Source organism: Sceloporus undulatus, chromosome 4 (assembly GCF_019175285.1).
Source record: "Sceloporus undulatus isolate JIND9_A2432 ecotype Alabama chromosome 4, SceUnd_v1.1, whole genome shotgun sequence".
NCBI classification, from domain to species: domain Eukaryota; kingdom Metazoa; phylum Chordata; class Lepidosauria; order Squamata; family Phrynosomatidae; genus Sceloporus; species Sceloporus undulatus.
The window spans coordinates 166,032,832-166,056,351 of record NC_056525.1 but is presented as its reverse complement, the minus strand read 5'-3'; the positions used below and the strand labels follow the sequence as shown (position 1 = coordinate 166,056,351).

General features: G+C 36.8%; 1 protein-coding gene across 2 annotated transcripts in view; it reads right to left on the bottom strand.

The window, feature by feature from the left end:
- The window catches only part of EXOC2 (exocyst complex component 2), a 97,932-nt gene that overhangs the window by 65,280 nt on the left and 9,132 nt on the right, over positions 1-23,520 (bottom strand). For both annotated transcript variants that reach the window (XM_042462642.1, XM_042462641.1), the window contains exons 5-7: positions 8,797-8,910; positions 7,323-7,447; positions 3,665-3,745 (exon numbers count right to left, since the gene is read on the bottom strand). In XM_042462642.1, the coding sequence (XP_042318576.1) occupies positions 3,665-3,745; positions 7,323-7,447; positions 8,797-8,910 (320 nt within the window). The remainder of the gene's footprint in view (positions 1-3,664; positions 3,746-7,322; positions 7,448-8,796; positions 8,911-23,520) is intronic.

Sequence of the window (23,520 nt, the reverse complement as noted above, 5' to 3'; positions counted from 1 at the left end):
AAATGACAATGTACAGTAAACAAACAATGTATAGTAAACAACCAGAACAAGTGGTTCTGATTCTATTTTTATTTTAATTTAGTTTCCATAATTCTGAATTATCAAATAGCAGATCCATAACTGTTTACTGGATTGCCATATAAACATAATCATTTAAACAGGAGCTATTTTAAATGTCTTGAGAGGCATTGAATGAAGCCATTTCAAATGCAGGAATTGATTCAAACCAGCATTTCGAACAATTAGAATCATCCAATCTTCTTGCTGTAATGCAGTATACTAGAGCATTTTCAGATTGACCAAAAATGCCTTTGTCCTTTTCACTTGAAACAAAAATGATGTATAAGACTTTTTTTTTCACACACGCCCCTTTCAAACTTGTGACTTATCATTAATTTGCCAGAAAAAGGTGAATGTTTTTAGCTCTTTTGATGCCTGCCTGTAAAAGTTTCTACATTATCTGGTCTAGTGACTATAATTTAAGCAAAGATGAAAAAATTACATCAGTCTCTCTGGGTGGCTTGCATGCCATTTTCTCTCGTCAACACTGTGGGTGGCCTGCTCATGTTAAAAGTAGCCTTTGTAAAATAATTGTTATATCTAAATAATGTTTAAACACCGTTGGAGTTGGAGTTTCAAGCCCCTAATGCAAGAAACTTTGTTTGGTCAGGAGGGCTGGTCCTACTACATTTTATGGATGGGGGAACACATCTCACAATTAACTGATGTCTCAAACCTGGTGTAGCTAAAGCTTCCATTTTTCTGAAATACTACAAAATGCTAGCTGAATTAAGTTGTATGATTTTGAGAAGGTTAAAGAATATAACTATTTGAGGAAACAATATTCCAATAATGAAATATGGTGACATTGAGCTATAATTTGAATGATCTTCTGCTCAATAAATGCTTTTGATATGCATGCAATTAAACATTTATATTTACATAGCATTATTCATTTACAATTTCAAACGGTTCCATGTTCAGAGCAATTCATTTATAACCAACTTTATTGTTTTTCAGAATTGTTTTTTTAAAATTTAAAACATGAACTAGCACACTGAAGCATAATAAGAGGCTTCAGAATCATTAATATAAGTGAAAGTAGTAAGTAATTGCAGCATTTTAGGAACACTTTCATTGCATTTCTTTTTATTTAAATTGTATTGTGGTTAAGTGCCTTGATGACCATTTTGAGGGATAAAGGCAGGATGTAAACTTAATACTAAATAAAGAAAAATATAGCAAAAAGCTACAAGATAACAATATATATACAAAAGCAACCTTTCAGAAAATTTATTTATGTATTTATTACATTCACATGCTCCCTTTCTCCCAGTCTGGGACCCAAAGTGGCTTCCACACAGAATCAGTCAAAGCTGTTATAATTTTTTAAAAAACAATTTTAAATCCCTCCATTATATAATAAAAATAATTTAAAATCATATAAAAGATTATTTAAAAACAAATAAAGCAAAACAAAATGTATTTTCTTCTCAGAATTGTTCTCTTAAAAGAACATTTTCTAAAGCAATTAACAGTATGTCACTTCAATTAGAAAAAAATGATGCCAATTTTAACCAAAACAACAGTGACTTGGTGAAAAATAAACATTTTAGTCCCATTCTATACATATCATCGTGTTAATACTAACAGCCAAAATTAATTTTAAAAAGCATCTTATTTAAACATCCTTTAACTTATATTATTTAAGATTACTGATGTCAGAAGCAAGTTCCAGTTAACTGTCAGAATTGCTACATTCTTTCTAATGTCACATTTGGTAAACTGTATTTTTAATTACTTTTGGCACTTAAAAATGACTCTTTTTAAAATATTGGATAAACTGTTCTCCAGGTCATCCTTTCATTGAAACAGAACTGAAACGCTGCAAACACATTCACCACTTTAAATCTGCCTTTAGGGGAAAAGATGTCCCAATAAATCAGACAAGCTAGATATCAATGTGACAAAAGTATTTAGTGTGTATCACTGTTCAAAGTTTATTATTTTCAACAAAAGTAGTAAGACAAATGAAAAGCATGTCCACTTCAGATCTGGCCCAAACTCTCCACCTATCACCCTGACACTGGAAAAAAGAAGAAAAAGAAAATGCCTTGATGTCACTTCTTTTGCTCAGAGAATGTGCTCATAATTTTACACAGTGGGCCAGTTACCTGGATGAAATTCTATGGAAATATCCCTTACATTGAGGTAGGTTTAGACATGGGAAGCAGTTATTGCAGATTCATAAAAATATAATTTTTAAAAATAACCTGCTTATATATGCCAGTGGACATTTTCCCCTACTGATCCCTCCTTATATCATTATGTACAATCCCTTGAAAAGAAATTGATTATAATTGTTAAACTGCCTGTCCAATCCCTACCAAATTGTTCCTGCATAAATTGTTCCTTTTTTCTAGGTCACTTCATCTGTCTTGAACTAGCACTGAATTTTGTAAAAGGGGGAATGAACAAACAAAACATCTTGTCGCTTATTCAGAATTCAGTCCTTGAATTTTAATAACTGCAATTAATTAACTAATTAATTAATTTAGCAGTATATTTAATGAGATTAAATTAATTGAGATTTTTCCATAATTCCAGCTATTAAAGGTTTAGTTTCTTCTTATTATAGATTTTTATAAATTTTTCTTACTGTTAAGCTTAATTAGTTTTAGTCTTCACTTAACCAAATAAGAAAAACATCTTACTTAAATCCATATCAGAAGTATTCCTAAAGTTAAACCAGCCAGTAAAAATTGGGAGAAGACACATCAGGCAACACTGAATAGTACAGTATAGACTACCATCCTATGGCTCAGATTCCCTGGATGACTCAATGACTTCATCCAGAGAGACCAAATCCTTGCAATCATGTGGCATGTATTAAAAGAAACTCTTCTGAAAGCTTTGACTTGGTTAATAATAAAGATCAAGTGAGACAACCATTGATGAAAATGAGCATTCCACCTGGATAAATTTCCTTTGGTCAGTAACTGAAATCAATAGGGTTACTACTTCATGAGCTGAAGAGCTCTTTCCACTCACAGAAGGCACTGCGATCCAGAACTAACTGGAAGAAGGGAGAGGGAGGAAATCTTTGTTGATTCACCTTTCCCCAGCAGACTGTGTTACCTCTCATCAAACTTTTGAGGGTCCTTCAGTCCCCCAGAACAGCTTTTCAGGCATTATAGGGGACAGCAAGATGATGGAGGAATCATGAATATTACTTCCTCCCTCCCCTCCCTCCACGACAAGCAAAACACTTCTAAACGCTACTCTGGATCCCACCTATTGGTTTAGAAGTCAAGATCCTGCCATATGAAGACCTCCTCCAGACAATGCTCCCAAACCCGGGCTAATATCTGTAAATCAGCAGAAATACATTTATTCCATTTTAATATTCATATATTGATTTTACTAATTCTTTGTTCAAACACGTAAAGAACACCTAGAGCACACAAAAGAAGCCCTCCTCTTTTTCCAGACTAATCTTACAGCTGGTGAAAACTTCCACAAGCTATCATGGTTCAGCTGGTAAATGATCAGGCGCCATAAATCTTTAGAAATCTGTTTTTCACCAGACTTCAGATTCCAAGAAGAAGGCCCATTATAAATCCTAAAGTCTACAACTAGTTGATTCTGGGCATATGTAACTTACTGTTCAGAACATTCTCGAGTCTTTGCGTCATGGATCCTTCAACCTTTTCTGTTCCATCTGCTTCCAGTTTTTGATGGATTGCTGGAATAAAACATTTTGTTAAATGCAAAGTGATTTACTGAGCAAGCTACACACGTGAGCTCTATTTTTGTTAGATCTCAATTGTACATGTTTGCTAGAGTATTTGTGAACCAGTGAAGCTGGCATTGTGATGAGAGCCAAATATTCCAGACTTCTAAACTCTATTGCTGCTACCTTGCTCTATGATCTTTGATATTAAACATATAGCCAGGAATCTATCTATGGGGGGCATGTTTTCTCATCAATCTTCTAATTAGGATAAAATGTCTGTTGTGAAGATGTTCATATATACATACACATTCACAAACACACTGTGTAGAATGTAGCATACAGCAGTTACATTTTGGATACCAACAAGAATTTAGTGTTTAAATTATTGCTGCCTGGAATCCCTATATTGGGAGAAAGGCGGGACATAAGAAAATAATAATAATAATAATAATAATAATAATAATAATAATAATAATGATACCAGATGCAAATATATTATATACTAGTGCTAGTTTATGTCAGTCTTACCATCAAGAGATACCTCTAGTCTGAAAAAATAAAAAATCAGTGTAGTGCTATTGGAACAAGACAAACCAAACATAATATATCTTTTATCACCTTTTAACTTCCCTTTAAATTTTCTCTTAAGTCACTGGCCTTCACCAATGACACATTGCCTGGCCAGTGTTCTCATTTTTAAGTTGTTCTTTTACTTAGTTAAAGTATAATACAGGAAGATTTTGAAGTTGCCATCCAATTTGGATTGAGAAAAAAGACATTTTTAACATCCTTTCCAAGATTATTCTCCTTGTCCTATTATTCTCTGCTACAGAGTTAGCAGAGCTACTCAGAGTGGTGGTCTGTGGACTGGTGTTGGTCTCCAGGCCATTGGCTAATGACCCCTGAAGTATCCAACTGCAGAATATATCAAGGGCAGGGTTGAGCATAAATACATGCTAAAAGATATGGCATGGAATTCAGCATAGGCACTGGTTTCCTTATATAAAGACCTATTGAAAAAATATAAATGTTTAACCCCTGAAACCTCTGATGAGTCTTGCTTGAGAACAGTGTGACTGAGTATTTGTGGTTTTCCCACTAATAATTGAGAAGATCCTTCCTTTATGCTTCAAACTAGCCTCTTGAAAATAAGAGATAACAAACAGATCAAATAAGCTAAAAAGAGCCCATTACATAATCCAGACTAGATAATCAGTTTATGCTAACATGTCTCATATCACATGCCTAAACAAACTTTGATAAAAAGCCACCATCACACTTAAATGTCTCAAAACTGCTCTGAAATGAAAAATAAAACAGTCTGATTTTATGTTGTTACACCAAAGAATAAAATGTTATGCAAAGTATGTCCTTAGAGGAAGAGCTGCTTGACAGGAGACAAAAAACAGTTAAAGCTTTATCTTTTACTTGACTGATTTCCATTTTCAGATTTCCTGAGCATTTGAAATGCTTATACAGCATCATAACTTGGTGAATTGCAAATATGCTATTTTGGCTTGCTTTGTATCTCTTAATACAGAAATGACTATCTTCTGTTAGTACCCTTCTTGGGCAGGTAGCAGTCCAAGGCCATATATATATATATTACCACACAGGCTCCATAATAAAGTTGTTGGCATGTAACAATAATTCCTAACATACAAATACTGCTCATCTCAGAAAAAACAGAGATGGCTACCTTAGAAGACTAATTATCAAAAGTCCTTTAACAGAAGTGATGCCTGCTTTAAAAAAAGGCAATAGATAAAAAGAAGGAAATATTTGGGATTAATTTTTAAATTAGTACTGCACTACTGGTTTCATGTAAGTATGAAAAGTGTAAAATTAAAGTGACTTATGTTATTTTTATATTGTCAATGACATGGAAAAATCCAAGCTTTTAAAAAATGAAGCCACCTCCTACATGAAAGTATAGTATACTTACTGTATATACTTGACTAAATCAAAAGATTTATGCCCAAAAATTGACCCTAAAATCTGGGTTTGACTATATACTGGTCAATACAGTTGCAATGGGTCCAGATCGACTGGAGGGCAGTTAACAAGCAGTAATACTGCTTAGAAAGGCCCTTAAAAAAGTAGCCCCGATGTCCCACTCTCTGTGCCTCAGCAATGATTTCTGAAGGAACTTCCCAGCCAGGTGTGTGTGTGTGTGTGTGTGTGTGTGTTTGTGTATGTGTGTGGTGATACCCTTCTCAATCTGATGTTAAAACTTCCTTTCCCCATCCTCCTCCTTTCAATCCCTCTGACCACCAAACACCCAATTTCCCTCCACTTTCTTCACTTCCCAATCCAATGTTAATACCTTTTCTTCTCCGCCTTCTCCTTGGATTTCCCCTGATTAAACACCCAATTTCCACCACTTCCCAATCTGATGTTAAAAACTTTTCTTCTCATCGTCCTCCTCCTTGGATTTCCCCTGGCCACTAAACAACCCCATTTCCCTCTACTTCCTTCTTTCTCAATCCAGTGTTAAAACCTTCTCCTCCCCCAAGTTTTACCCTTGACTTATCCACAGGTCATATCAAAATCCATGATGTTGGCCCTAAAACATTCCCTTGACTTATACAGTACATGGTGTCTACTTTTACATGAATGTATATGGTATTCTTCTGATTCTATATTGCAGTACACCAATAAAAGCAATTTAAAATTCAATAAATGATGTAACTCATTATTGTTGCATGCTTTCAAGTCATTTCAAGTGTGATTTGCCCAAAGTCACCATGGCCACTGTAAGCCTAAATCATATTGTTGCTCCTGACTAGTGAAGACCTACTAAATCAATGGAGTTTACTTTCACGTTGACTCACCATTCAACAGCTGACTGAATGAGTCTATTCGAGTTAAAACTAAACAGCAAGGTTTCAGTTTGTATGTGTTCCATAACCATATTCCATAATGTAGCTGCTATTCAGGGAAGAAAAAATCATCTTACAAGTTCATGAGGAACATACTGAAAAGAGGAATTTTTCTTAAAGCCTTATTTTCTAAATACACTGTGGTTTCCTCCAATCACGTTGTACTATTAGAAGGAGAAGCAAACAGACCTTCTCCTTTTATGAACTACTGAATATTTTCTGGTTGAGAATTAATATCAGTTCATAAAAAATATAAAGAATCTTTGCAAAATTCTTGAATTCAGGGAACCATGAAACTGTGCTGAAGATCAGTAGAACATATAAAGCATTATCTACACATTTAATTTCTAAAAAATGTGTGTATTTTATGCCAATTCATACTTCAATAATATAGAAAACTCAATTCTTGCTGTAAATTAGCATGAGCAGCTCCTCTGATGGCTAATGACAATCCAAAGAAATAACTGGTTGACATTTTTGACATGCAAATTATAAAATCTTCCTAAAACACCTAGCAGGCCTTCTTTTCTACTGATTTACATTTTGTCTGACTCTTTCACACCCGTATACACTCACTGATCTTAGCCACCTAAAACACTAAAATTTAGTCAATGCATGACTGGCCTTATAGTCTTCTGTACATAATTGTAAAGGTGAGATAATCAATTATTCTTTTGAAGTTCTTTTTATATTCTGACACTTACCTGACAGAGCATCTTGCGCTTCAAAAAAGGTGCTGAGGCCTCCTTTAACATACTGTAGACTGCCTTCGTTCTTCTTGTTGGCTTGTTTCTTCAAATTCATTACTGCCATTTTAAGCTGATCAAAACTAAAACCAACGGAGAAGGGAAAAAAGCAATGACATGACATTCATACAAGAAATGGTAAATCAGACACGTAAAATGACTATCAGGTCATCAAACACCAATACCTGCACACTTAGAAGGAGATTAACCTATTAACCTTCATGCTCTTAATCAATCACCTTCAGATAAATTTACCCTTGGGAAACATTACTGCATTGACCGCAGCTGTCTTCCCATATTGGAAAGTACTACAGTGTTGGGTAATACATGACAGAAGCTATAAATTGTCAGGTTATTTTGTGAGAACTAAATCCAACATGTTCTGTCATGTGAAAAACACAGTCATGTCAATCTATCATCAGAAACCTTTGGAACAGATAAGAAAAATAAAGAAAACATAGGAATGCTCACCAAAAAGAAAGAAAGAGACAGATTGAGAATAGTTAGGTCTCCACATATACATAAAAGTACCCGTACTGCCCATATTTATCTTACCTGAAGATAAAACAAAGATTGTGGTATGGGTCATTTACAGTGTTTTAAAAACACTAGATAATGAAGAGTGGATTGCCAAAAAAGAGGGGGAAGGGTTCCCATTCTGTCCCCTTTTTTGAAGTGGAAGAAAGATGACAAATAGAAGTAGTCTGCAACAGCATGATTCAGCAAACTAAAATGTCATTATTATTGATCTTTCATCTCCTCATTGCTATTACTAGTCTGAAACAATAACTGGATCTTTGCCTTTTAAATTTTTAGTTTTTTGTCTATGTACTTTTGTTTATTCTTGTCATAATGATAAATATATGTGGCTCAGCAAACCTGCCAAGAGGAAGCCTATTCCATTTATGTAATACATAACAATGAGCTCCATCTATGAATTATGGGTAGAGGAACAGATTCTGTGACATGGAAGGGAAAAAAGCTTGTTATTTCAAATCTAGGAATCTATAAAATAGTAGGTATAAAACTGTAATTTTTATACAGGTCATCAGAAATGTATACAGGAGATAAATAGGTAAAATAAACTCTTTTTTGTCAGCATTTGCATCCTAACAAACATATTTGTATTTGTTGAATGTCCACTGTCTCTTTTGTTACATGACAGTAAGTACTAACAAGGTACTGAAAAACGTTTTAGTGTCATTTTACTGCTACAGGGATCTAACTGCTTAATTACGAGCCATAATGAACTGGTTACAAATCTAAAATAATCTCCTATAGTCTCAGAATTAGGGTGCAAAGCATAATCTGGATTTTACTGTGATGCAATTCATTACATATTACTATCTTTCAGCCTCCTTCTGCTCATAGCTAGTATTACTGATATTCTTCCGTCAGAAACCACTAGATTATTCTTAAATATTAAACTAACCTTGTTGTTGAATGGTTCTCTATCAAATACCAGGCAGCAGAAAAGTTTTCACTGGTGAAATCAGCACTCATCCCTGGAAATAGAGCTTCCAATTCTTTCTGTGGAAATTTTCCTCTGAAAATTAAATAAGAAATATTTCCTGAAACAAAGGCTATGGGGGTGGGATGATCTCTTATTGGGACAGGTGTACATAAAAATAGCCCTTTAGATAAACACAAAGTATTAATTCCACCCAAAATATGTATGCATGAATATAACTGGATCTAAACGCATCTAATACAACTACTTATGGGCTCAAGAGGCAGTGTGATGTAGTGGTTTGAGTGCTGGATTATAATTCTGGAGACTAGGATTTGAATCCCTGCTCATCTTAAACAGAAGACAAAGGCAACCCCCGGCTTAACAAATCTTGCCAAGAAAACCATGATAGGATTTGCCTTAAAGTTGCCATAAATCAGAAATGATTTGAAGGCACACAATAATTACAAGTAAAGGTTTACAACCCAAAATAATGAACATGCTGTACTGAAATTTCTGATAAAATTTTTGGTTTTCTTTTACACATACAGCAGGAAAACGTCTTTATTGCATAATGCATATCTAGCCCAGCATATTTTCCTAACAAATTCCAACGAGATATCTCACTGTATTAATAAATACAGATGAAAATGTAGACCAAGCCCTGCCTTCTTTTTCCACTATCTTTCTCTGTAGATGGAGGTTCCATTCAGATATCATTAATGATGACTATTAATAATTTATCTTGCTCTTGAACACCAAATTTAGCTACACTGCCATACCCTCCTCCACTGCAGTAGTAAATCTCTTAAATTGTACTATAGTACTATCTATTTAGTTATCCTGCCTTTCAGTTTTAAAACTTCCAGTGCAACTTAACATTTAAATAAATGCTAAACATGTAAAATAATACAAATTACCATTTAAAACGCCACAGCAACAAAAACATTTAACTCTGTTTTAACAACGAGGAATTTTTTTTATCAGAACAGCTCCCCCCACAAAGCACTGAAATGATCCAAGGTGCATGCCACTCGGTAAATTACACTATTTTGTATCACATGAATTTTCAAAATGTACTTATGTTTCATGTTTGATGGATGTCATGTTCAGTAGTATTAACTGTGTATTTGTACATGTTGTCCTTTAACTATGGATATCATGTTTAGAAAATTCACCGTGTAGCTACAGACAACTTGTAACTAAGCTTCCCAATTAATAGTTATATAATTTTAAATTTTATATTGTTTAATCTTTTTTTAAGGGGGGATACTTTGAAAACCCTCCCTGGACTTAAACAACTATAGACTAGTATCAAACCTCCCTTTTCTGGGCAAGGTGATTGAGAAGGCAGTTTCCTTCCAACTCCAGGCAATCTTGGATTATACAAACTATCTAGATCCATTTCAAATCAGCTTCAGAGAAGGATATGGAGACCACTATGTTTGCCTTAGTGGATAATATTTTCCTGAGCTTTGGCAGAGGGAGTGTGTTCTGCTGGTGCTTTTGGACTTTTCAGTGGCATTTAATACCATCAACTATGGTATCCTTCGGGAAGGCCTGAGGCATTTGGGAATCAGAGGCACTGTGTTTCAGTAGTTTGGTCCTATACTATGGGCAAGTTCCAAATAGTGGTTCTTGGAGATAGCTGCTCCTCAAGGAAAGGAGCTGTTATATGGCACACCACAATGTATCATTCTATCCCCAGTGCTGTTCAACATCTACATGAGACCACTGGGAGAGAACATCTGGAGGCATGGGGCAGGGTACTATCATGATGCTGATGACATCCAAATATATTTCTCTATGCCTTCAAAAACAGCCTCAGCTAAGGATAATGTGTCTCTTCTGAATGAATGCCTGGAGAAGGTAGGGGGTTGGATGAGAAAAAACAAACTGAAGATGAATCTAGACAGGATGGAGGTGCTTTCTGTTAAGGGTCCTAATCTGGGTTTGGAGGTATGTCCTGGATGGGATTACACTCCCCCTGAAATACTGTGTTCACAGCCTGGGAGTGCTTCTCAATCTATCACCCAAATGACAGCTCAGATAGATGTGACAGCCAGGAGTACCTATATCGCTTCCTAGAGCTGGAGGATTTAAAAATGGTAGTGTACATGCTGGTAAACTCAAGGCTGATTTCTGCAATTTGCTGTACATAGTACCAGGTTCAGAAATTTCGGTTAGTTCAAAACATGGCAGCTGGATTGACTACAATGAGTGATCTTATCACACCAATATTAATATCATTCCACTGGCTGCCAATTAATTTCTGGGCAAGGTACAAATTGTTGGTTGTTACCTTTAAAACCTTATGGCTAGGGTGCAGGTTACCTACAGGATCACCTCCTCCCATATAATCTGCCCTGTACAGTCAGGTCCTCTGGGGACATTTACTCCATGCAACCAAGACTATGTCATATCTCCTCTGGTTGAGGAGGAGAAATAGAAAAATATTTCTAAAATAGCTGGAGAAATATGAAGGAACCATGCAGCAGTATGGGATATATTCATGTGAAAGAATACATCCATGTAGTAATTTGCATATGTGAGGTATCAATTTTAACTTCTCTCTTCAAGAACATGATCCTTATTCTTTACTCACTGCTGCCTTCCAGTATCTCACAGCCCAGCAACACTTTGCAATAAAGCATAATTCAAAAATAAAGCCATAAATAAACGAGGATGTCTGTGATGACCATTACCCACTGAGACATCATGTTAGATAACCAAAAACACTGTATCAAATTTTGAGGCATTACCCAAGTTGTAGTGCCCAGTACTAAGTGTAGGTTCACTAGAAGCAGACAGGTACAATTCCACTTAAAAAAGAGGAAAGGGATCTCTGACTTGTTGCTAATATTTCTGAAGCTGAGAGTTCTGGTACCGCAACAAATTACAGTTCTCAAAATTCCCTGGCACTGAGCCAGGGTAGTTAAAGTGGTCTCAGACTGAATTATTTCTGCAGTCTGTTTTGGCCCAATGTTGTTTTGAGTTTAATCACTAGTCTGACATCAATATCAGGAAAGATTCTAGAGCTGATAATTAAACAGAGAGTCTGTGAACATCTAGAAGGCAATGCCACAATCACAAAAAAGTCAACATGGGTTTCAGAGAAACAAGTCATGCCAGACAAATCTGATCTCTTTTTTCAATACAATTACCAGCTTGGTAGATGAAGGGAATGCTGTGGATATAACATATCTTGACATGGTTACCCATGACATTCTTGCAAACAAGCTAGCAAAATGTGGGCTAGACAAGGTAACTGTTACATGGATCTGTAATTGGTTGACTGGCCGAACCCAAAGGGTGCTCAACAACGGCTCCTTTTCATCCTGGAGGGAAGTGACCAATGGGGTCCCACAGGGTTTTGTCCTGGGCCCAGTGCTATTCAACATCTTTATCAATGACTTGGATGACAAAATTGGGGGCATACTTATCAAATTTGCAGATGACACCAGAGGACAGGATAAAAATTCAAAATGACCTGAATAGACTAGAAAGCTTGGCCAAAGCTAACAAAATGAAATTTAACATAGAAAAATGTAATGTACTGCACTTAGGGCAGAAAAATGAAATGCAAAGATATAGGATTGGGGACAACTGGCTTAACAAGACTAAGTGTGAAAGGGATCTAGTTGAACATGAGTCAACAGTGAGATGCGGCAGCAAACAAGGCCAATGCAATTTTAGGCTGCATCAATAGAAGTATAGTAGATCAAGGGAAGTAATAGTGCTATTCAATTCTGCTTTGGTGAAGCCCCACCTGGAATACTGTGTCCAGTTCTGGGCACCACAATTCAAAAAGGATGTTGAGAAAGTGGAGTGTGTCCAAAGAAGGACGACTAAAATGGTGAAGGGTCTGGAAACCTTGCCCTATGAGGAACGCCTTAGGAGCTGGGGATGTTTAGCCTGGAGAAGAGACAGTTAAGAGGTGATATGATAGCCCTGTTTAAATATTCGAAGGGATGCCATATTGAGGAGGGAGCAAACTTGTTTTCTGCTGTTCCAGAGAATAGGACCCAGAACAATAGATGCAAGCTAAATGAAAAGAGATTCCACCTCAACATTAGGAGGAACTTCCTGACAGTAACGGCTGTTCAATAGTGGAACAAACTCCCTCGGGGAGTGGTGGAGTCTCCTTCCTTGGAGGTCTTTAAACAGAGGCTGGATGGCCAAATGTCAGGTATGTTTTGATTGAGAGTTCCTGCATGGCAAGGGTTGGACTGGATGGCCTTTGTGGTCTCTTCCAACTCTATGATTCTATGATTCACTAGTTAAGACAAACACTGTTAGCTCAACTGTTTCCTGTTTTTGGGATTATGTGCATGTGTACATGCCTTCCAGTCACCTATCAACATTGCACCCCTACAAATTTAATAGGATTTTCTTAGGCAAGTAATACTCAGAGGTGGTTTTGCCAGTTCTTTCCTCTGATATGTGGGATTCCTCAAACTGGCTGAAAACCAAGCATTATATATATATATTAAATAAGCAGCAATAAGGATGCCTTCTTCCTCATCCCCACCTGTTTGGTTGCAGATCCAGTAACTAACTACAGTACATTGCAAAAACTGACTGTACATGCTTAATAAAATAAGAATCAGTCCCAGCATTTTGAGCTTGGTGTGCATCATGCCAACTTTGAAGGAGTCTTTAGAAGTCCCTTTCCAAAAATGAGCACTGGAAAGATGTTGAATACTGTGCTCTGCATCAATTTCTAGCATATGGAAGCTGATTACAGCCTTATAAAAGCATCTACAAAAGAAATTTCATTTTATTTAATCTCAACCAATTGAGACTAACAGGCTGGAGATCATCAGATAACTTCCATTAATATAAACAGAACTCTATCCTCATAAGTGGTTTGATGATCGTAGTACAGCTTGTCAAATGGTCTGGATGACAATATATGGGAGAGTTGGCTCCACTCATCATGTGTTATGTTTTCATTACATTCCACTGCTGAATTAACTTCTCCAAACTTGCTTACTGTCTCAAGCACCATAGTCAGGCTGTAATAGTAACAATAGCAAGACCAGCATATCTGTCTTACTTGAGTGGTGAAAGTTGCAAGTCTGGGTGGCAAACATCAGCTAATAACCAAAGGGAGACTCTGCTGGCACTCCTGGAAAATGTCAAATGCTGTAATGTATCTAATTCATCATAAAAGCAAAATAAAAATCTCTCAGCTAGAAAAATCTAACTTCAAATGATCTTGCTTTAGGTTGGTTCCATTGTAAGCATGCAGTGTAAATAATATTCAGTTTTGGTAAGCCTCCACATAAGGGTCCTCTAAAGAGCCGATCAGACATGCACACACATACAGCTGGCCCGCCCCTTATGCGGGCTTGACCTTTCCGGACTTGAGCTCACGTGGAAGGCAAACCCCAATCAAAATAATGGGGGGCACGCTGCGGGAGTATGCTCCATTATTCTGAATGAGAATTGACCATACACTCAATTACCCTTACATGGGAGGGTCCAGAACGGATCCCCTGCATAAGAGGTGGGTCTACTGTAGTTTGACTTTGTATTGTAATTTGTCAACACTAAATGACTTGATGTCTGATTGTGTGAACCCATTACAAAGAAAAAGCACTGGTAATATGGCATTACAATATCTATAGTACTTCAGATTATCCATGGATTATTCACATATGAAAGACACCTACTAATGTCCCTTGTCCTTTACTTTCCCTGATGAGACATGTGGTGGGAAGTATTTTCACAGTATTGGCTGATTTATAAGCTGTGGCCTAAAAAAAGCAGACACAGCATCAGGCATGCCCTGCTGTCTGTCCTACCTACACAATGTTTGTCCTCTCTTTCACAACTCAATTCACTTCTTTCCTAAACCATACCTATACTCTCCCCTCTGATTTCTTTGAACATCACTGTTTTTGTTTTCTCCCAAAAAATCTATACATGCAAACTCAATCCTCTATCTTCTTTAATAAAACTCCTTTCTTCTCTTTTTGCATTGAACCTTTGCTTTCTTCTTAACATTTATTTTAAAAAATGGTAAGCAAACTATATACAAAACATATTACAGCAATAAAGCAACATAAAACAATTCATCTCACAACTTTGAATTGTGTTGCGGGTCCCCTTCTTGGATTCTATTCAGTGTAAGTGATCATTTTAAATTCCAGTGCTGTCTTTGTGTAAATCTAGTCCAGAATGTCCGACCAAAGGTTCAGATGAGATGGAGGTTGTCTTTTCTTGTTTCTGTCTTTGTTTATAAAGTCACTGAGTGGGAACCATTTGTCTATGAAAGGTACTGATTTGGTTGTCCTGTGTAACTTGCCATTCTGTCAGACAATTTTTCTAGTAGCCACAGGTCCCACACCTTTTCCCACCACTTATCTAAAGATACCTCCCCTGTTTTCCAGCATCTGGCAATTTCTCTACAGGCTGCTGTAATGAGGAATCTATGAGGTTTTTATGTTTCAAATTTGAGTTTGTGTCTACATATATTGATAACAAAAACATTTCTGGACATAATTTTATTTCTTGGTTGGTAATCAATTAAATTTGTTCAAGTACCAATTGCCAAAATGTGTTTATTTTGGGGCAGTCTAGCCACATGTGTAGAAATGTGCCATTAACATTACAACCACACCAACATTTGGAGGAAACATTTTTAACCATTCTGGCTAGCTTCACTGGAGTCAAGTACCACTTGTGTAGAATTTTCATGGTGTTTTCTCTAATCAATGCTGATCTGGATTTAAAAGGGGTGGAAGACCAAACTACATGTAGTCCATTTTGAAATGGGAATTAAAAGATTCAAATCCATTTCCCAGGTTAGTTCTATGCTACAGATGGTTTGGTAAAAGTGGTCAATCAAACAGTTATAGATTTAAAATGTTGATCCTTTGGTACTTTGGGAGGGGGGAACACATTGTGCCTCAAACAAGGTAAGTTATCTAGGTGGTCCTCCTATTCCTTTTAATTTGTGTGTAAAAGCAATTATCTGATGTAGATGAAACCAACTAGCCTTTAATGGCTCTAAATCTAAAGTTAGTTCACTAGAATTCTAGTACTTTACCAAGGTCCAAAACACACTGCAAAAATAATCCAGTTTGCAACTGTTTTAACTGCACTGGCTCAGTTCTAGGGAATCCTGGTAATTGTAGTTTATTGTGGCACCGGAGATCTCTGACAGAGAAGACTAAATGTCTCACAAAACTACAGTTCCCAGAATTGACTAGCATTGAGTCAGGGCAGTTAAAGCGGTCTCAAACTGGATTATTTCTGAAGTGTGTTTGGGACCCTAGATTTCAACAACACATTTCTTATGCCACAGACAGTAAAAGACATCTGAGAGGGGGCTCACAAAAGGATTGGGAAGATCTCAGGCTTTCTACCTTTCCTGATCAAATCAATGGGACAAGCACTGAGATCTGAATATCAGAATAGGAGTGAGCTTAAAAATGAGTTCAGACTTAATCTAAATTTAGTCCAAATTGCATTGTTTTAGGTGACTGCCCCAAATGAAGCCCCATGCAGCTCATCCATCTGTAATACTAAGTAGTCTGAATAGCACCAAGCAGTTCAAAACAGATCTTCTTCAACATACCAGCACAGTTGTAAATTGGAAACCAGGTAACAGGACTTTCAATTTAAGCAAGTGCTTTAAAAAAAAGTGGTAGAAATCCTCTCTTATGAGGATGCCATTAAACAAGTAGAGAGTGAAAGGTTTCCTTGCTTTCATTTTAAAAAGAAATGTGAATGTGTCCATAAATATAGCTTTTAAATAGTTAAACAGTCCAAAGGTAGTGATTTCTGTATACATGACTCTGTAAAATCTATTTAAAACCCAAATGAGGCAATTTTACTGGATACTGTCCGCGAAAAGTAACATGATCTAGATTCCAGAGGATTTTATAGGTCAAGAAGAGCCATTTTATGTAAATAAAGACTGAATGGCAACCACCATAAACAAACCATGTTACCATATACATTCCCCCTGTCTGGTATCAGCCAGACCCCAGGAGCAAATGTTTGTACCAGCTGTATTCTGTTACTCATGCATGCAGGAGACCAGCAGAATGGATGCTAGAGCAGACTAAACAGCACAGACCTAAAGGTGCTAACAAGGACTTTCGCCAATAGTAGGACAGAGGACCAGGATGCTCTCTGGAAATAATCCAAAGGAGAGGTACACTGTAGTAGCAAATATGGAATGCTCAAAATTGATGTGGCAAAACATCACTAAAACAACTCAGTGAGAGACAAAGGACAAAAGAAGAATCAGCAACAAAGGTATACAGTCAACAAATACAAGACACATTTCAACTGCAGTTAATTGCCATGCATTTCAATGAATGAGCATATAATTACGTTTCTGCAAATCAAATGGGATTTTAAAATATTTCACATCAGCCATATTAGGCCCTGCAAGGTATTGTCTTCCAATGCTAAAAATCACTATATTAAATATTAAACTTTAACCAGCAGCCACACAAAGTGTTTAAGAATGTGGTCTTTTTATTTTTCATATAAACCTAGAAATGAACTACTCCATAAAAACAATCATCTTTGTTACCACAAAGATTCATATATTCCATTAGGTGGCAGTGTATGATCAGCAAGGTAGACCTCAAAAATGGAAATGAAGTTACTAGTAAGAGGACAAATACTGCTACTGGGAATATTTCACCTTTGTATTCATTCCCAAGAAAATCCCAGTAGTGACACAGTAAGTGAACACAAACCATACACAGACTATACCAAGCCAAATGAAGCACATTTAGGGCTGATCATTACTGTCACATTTCAAGGCTACATCTGATGCCAGGAAAGCAAGCAAATCAGAGAAGTTCAGCATTTGTCCAGCAAAAAGATATAGCCCTTAAAATTAACTTGTTGGCTGTGTCTGATTTTTTGCAGAAAAGAGCTTGATTCAATAGGTGTAAAATCCAAACCAATTTTTTTCCTTTGAAGAAGGTATGGGGGAGCTGGGGGAGCAGGAAAGAAACCAAGAACCATTCTATCTATATAATTGGTCAAGTAAATTTATCTTATCTTGTAGTTGAGCTCTTAAATCTCTGTAGTGCTGGCTGTGAATGTTTAAGGATCTGCATAAAGTTTTATTTTTATTGTTTTAATGTTTTGGTACCATACTTTTAACTTTTTAAAGCATTTTTAATCTTTCAAATTACTTTTTATTCTTTTCATGAGTGATTTGTTATAATACTATACTAATTTAATTTAATGCCCACTTTTGTATCTTTTAAATTATATTGCTTTTTAATCTGTAAGCTGCTTTGTGTCCCAATTTTGGGGGGAAAGCATAACAACCATAACAACAACAACAGGGGTCCAAGTCCAATTCGTGGTAATTTTGCCCTCCTCCAGGAGCCCAACATGTCCTATTCACATTCATCAGGAGGGTCCGCATTTTCACAGAAATATTGGTAACTGCAGAGGAAGAGGAGGAGAATGGGAAATGTTTCCAATAACCTAAGATTCAAGTCATAGCCACCATGAAAAAACTTATTCGCTGCTGGAATTTGTTCAGCACTGACACCGTAATATAATCAGGAACTATCTACTGTCATTAGAAATTAAGGAAATGAAACCAATCAGTTTCACTCCACCTCAGCTAGGTTTTTAAAACCTAAATTCATTGTCCTCTCATGCAGGAACTTAAAAAACAGAGGAGAAAGCTGATACATGAATCTAAGGAAAAGCTGTCCTTGCTAAAAGAAAATAAGGCTATGGTTAATGTCATAAGGAAATACCAATAAAATAAAAAAGGTGGCAATACTACTGTATCCCTTACCATTGTGCTTCACAGCACCATCTATACATGAACCTTAGATAGTGGAAATGCACCGTTAGCTCCTCAGTCTGCATGTAGAGAGCTCTTGTAGCACTTTTGAAATTAACTGAAATAAAGAAGTTGGCAGCATGAGATTTCCTAGACTTCAGTCTACTTCCTGAGATGCTTTTGGTGGAGTGGAAGCCAGGGACAAACATATATAAGCCATAGGTATGTGAGAATGTCAATTCAAATTCAAAATCCTTTTGGTATGAAAATGAAGTAGCAAGTCCATCTGTATATCTCTCCCTGGCATCCACTCCACCAAAAGCATCTGAGGAAGTAGACTGAAGTCTACAAAAGCTCATGCTGCCAACATCTTTATTTCAGTTAGTCTCAAAAGTGCTACAAGATCTCTCTACATACTGATTCTACAGACTAACATGGCTATACCTTTGAATTCCTCGTCAATGACCAGAAAAAAGTGGCAGAATATTAGGTGGTAAAAGACAGAATTAGTTATTTCAGATAAGAGTATATCTAATATTTGTTATTCTGTGCCCTCAAGTTATTTCCTAAGGTGAACCTATCATGAGGTTTTCTTGGCAAAGTTTGTTCAAAGGATTTTTGCCAGTGCCTTCCTCTGAGACAGAGAAAGGGTAACTTACATCTGCTATATTACTTGTTAAATTCCATCCCCATACCACAACAGTCAGCAGTTTAAAATTACATTTGTTGTATGTCTTAATATTCCTTTTATTCATTACTATGTACTGTATAGGTCCCTTCTCAACATAAGACACTGCCTCAGACCATTGGTTCATATCCTTCCCTACCTTGCTATATGCTTTTGGTATGTGCTGGATTACTATACCCAGCATCCACAAGCAATACTGCCATTTCAAGATCACCACATTGAGAAAGGGTGATCTAACTCACTTGCTACTGGTTTGCCTAATACTTAGCCAGAGGTCTTTCCCAGCCTTGCTCCCTTGATCATTTAACTGTAAGAGCTAAGGGGCTTAGAGTTAATAAAAATTCCATTTGTCTGTATAGGTGAATCTTGATTTTGAATTTCATATTTCTTTTGAGAAGGGAAGTGGTTAATCAACCCATTGAAAACCCCCATCTGAGCAAAGAAAGATTGTCCTATGGGTGAGGGTACCACAAGAGATAACAGTTTTCCCAGTCTCCATGTCTCCCCTTAACAATAAAAATGACTCCCCCACCCTCTCCCCCTAAGAATCTAATAATAGCTTAGACATGCTTATAAGGGGCAGGTGGGGGTTTGGGAACTGTTCTATGGGATCAAATCACTTTAAAAGCACCTTAGTTACAGTTTGAGTCTCCCTTATCTGAAATGCTTGGGACCAGAAGTGTTTGGGATTTCAGATTGTATTTTTAAAAAATGGATTTCAGAATACCTGTATTTGCATATAAGTACATAATGAGATACCTTGGAGATGGGACCCAAGTCTAAACACAAAATTCACACACAAATACCATACACACATAGCTTGAGGGCAATTTTTTACAGTATTTTAAATAATTTTGTGCATTAAATGGAGTTTGTGTGTACTGAACCATAAGAAAGCAAAGGTGCCACTATCTTACCCACCCATGTAAAAACCTTCGGTTTTTAGAATATTTCAGATTTTGAAATTCTGAATAAAGACTCAACTTGCATTTACAAGCAAAAATTAAATTAACTTTCAGCTGCATGCTAGGCATCGAACATATCATGTACTTTAGGGGTGGGTGACTACACAGGAGTCAGGGCCACCACCATCTTGCTCCAACCTAGTGGGCCACACCAGTATTTTTCACTGTGCCTGAAGTGCCACGTCATCACTTCGAACCATCATTTTGCCCATTTCTTTAGGACATTTTTTAGTAGATTTGGGAGGGGTAGGAGTGAGAGTTAGAGGAAGCAAACAGTCACACTTTCAGGTGACTTTGGTGGCTTTTGGCTTGCTGAGGCAAAAAACTGCCTGAAAAATGGCCCAATCTGGAGGGTTTAAGACACTGACAGGCAAAGAAGTAAAACAGATAACTCCATGCTGCTGAAAACCTGCAAGGGTTTTAGAATTTTATGTTATATGTTGGTTAGATTTTATAATCAATTTAGGATTTAATTTATAATTTAGGATTTTAGAATTAATCCTTTAAAAAAAATCTGAGAAGAGCCATATCAACAGATACCAACAGAGCAAAAATAAGAGGCAAGATACACTGTCTATCTTTCTGTTAAAGCAGAGAAATCCTTTAAAAGCAGGTATAGATCACTTATTTGTTTCCCCATTCTTTTGACTCCCCCCCCCTTCAGATTATGTGCACCAAGAGTAACTGAGCAGCTTTGTAATGACCTCAGGTAGATTCATGTCTCCTCATTTAACGTGATTGTGCCCTCTGTCCATCCTACACTATTATAGGGTTATTACAGAGTTGCACTGAAAGTCAAACACAGCCCAGCACTTCATGACTTGCAGCTCACTAATTACTTCTTATTATTGCCACCAACCAAGAACTGCCAAAAGAAAACAACCCAACAGGATGGTTGTCAAAACATCTCACAGCTAAACCTATGCCTGGGAGATGACCAGCTGTGCAGAGCATGGTTAGCGGAAATCAAATATCAGTGGACTGTTGCCTCAGTCAATACAGTCTGCCCTCATAAATTTGCTTGCAATCTTGATACAATGCCATCTTTGTGATTCTGTGGCCCTTGAAGGCACATGCACACTTTATTATTGTTGCAGCATTATTTTAGAAGTAGTAATATTTATTTTGTGTTGGATTTTTAAGTACAGTATATACTCAACTATAGGTATAAGTATATAAGTCGAGGATAGGTTTGGGTACCAAAATTATGGATTTTGGTATGACCTGTGGATAAATTGAGGGCAAAATGTAGGAGCATATAACAAAGGATGTAAAGGATGAAGCAAAGGAAAATGATGCCAAAGAACTTACAAAATTCCAGAAGGCATAACTGTTTGTGCCCATCTTAAAAGCTGGATGGATGCGGAAGGAACAACACTAAATGGTGGCTGCATGATGTGTGGGGGAGGCAACCAGGTGTGGCTGGGGCTAAGAAAATGCACACATCAAAAAGGATGAAAAGGCAAAGCAAAGACAATTGTGACTTTTAGTAGTGAGGATAGCCTTTAACTTTAATGTGATAATTTTGCCTGATTTTAACCCAGGAAGGCCTGCAAACATACACAAATGTCAGGTCAATGTCATACTACACTGTTATAGTGCTATTATTCCACTTTAATTCCTATGGCTGCTTCCTGTGGAATTCTTGGGTTTGTAGTTTAGTGATGCTTAAGAGCCCTCTGGCTGAGGCTTATAATTGCCCCTTCCTAAACTCCGCCCTCCACAACTGCCATCTGCCGGCCTGAGAGGGAGTTGGCCAGGCAAGTCCAGCTCCATCAGGACTAGCCTGGAAGAAGGAAGAGCCCTCCCTCCAATCCATCTGCCTTGGTCCAGGCCTTAGAGGGAGAGAAGAACCACTGGACCGCATCCCCTTTCCCTCCATCTTTCCCTTCTCCTTTTGTTTCATGTCTTTTAGATTGTAAGCCTGAGGGCAGGGAACTGTCTGATTAAAAATAATATTGTAAGCCGCCCTGAGAACCATTAGGGCTGAAGGGCGGGATATAAATACCTAAATAAATAAATAAAAAATAAATAATAGTGCTATAACAGTATAATGTGATAATGTCTTTATTCAAATTCTTCAAAGCCCGATTCCTCTTGATGCTCCTTTGAGGTCAGTGTCAAAGAGTGGCAACTGCCACAGGTTTCCCACCCAGGTATTCGAAAAGGTCAAAAGTGGCACCACAGCAGAATGTAGAGGGATTGGTGTTTTTTTTAGATGCTCCTGGGATGGGCTAAGATCTTGCCTTTTGCCACTCTGCTCAGAGAAGGTGATAGTTCCTTTTCTGATAAGAGTTAAACTACAGTATTTAAACTAACCCATAAATAAGTTAACACAGTTTATGGGGGTTAATTTTTTGACTAAAATTTCTAGACTTATACATGAGTATATACAGTATTCCACATATGCTAAAAATATTCATTACACTATTATGACACTGCAGAAGTTACTTTTAAAAGTAATTAGCCACAGTTACATTTTCAGGCACCTGTTGGATACCCTTATAGTTGCAAATTTCACTATTCAAGAATAACTAAGCTACTGGTAATTACTTTTACGTAGAGTTTTTTTAATGAAAATTCTGCAAACTGCTAGCCTGTGGTAAAAACACATATCCGAGCCTCATAACTATAAAAGCAACTAAAATAGTTGTACTGAAAAAGAAGTAAAATTGTTTCTCTTCACCTTACAACTGTAATGTGAGTTACTGAAAGTAGACATTAATTACAAATAATTTTTACAATAAAACTTATTCTATAAAATATTTATTTCACTACAGTACTTTTCCAAGAACAATAAAATACAGATAAACCCAACAATATACACTCATCCCTCCTCATTAGCTGCGGTTAGGAGCACAGGATCCCCACAAATGTGAAAAATGCAAATAACAAAAACACTGTATGTTTTTACCTAAGAGAACACCTCTCTAGGAATCTCTAGCTCCTCCAGTGCAACCTTTGGTTAAAGTTGACCATAGAGTTGCACTGACAACCTAGTTATTCTTAGAGAGAAAATATTAATAAAATCCATAAATAACCAAAGCCGCAAAAGTCAAAGCCACAAACATGGAGGGACAAGTGTAATTTTAAAGCTCAACATCTTTCTGGTATACCTGTCCTCAGTGCTAAAATTATATTATGGGTGAAGCACTGCAGTGATACTTTCCCCAAGCACTTACTATGATACTAAGCCTAAAAAACAGGGACACATCTATAGTAATTTCTTCAAAAAGCCACATTTATATAAAGTGTGGCATTTGTGGAAG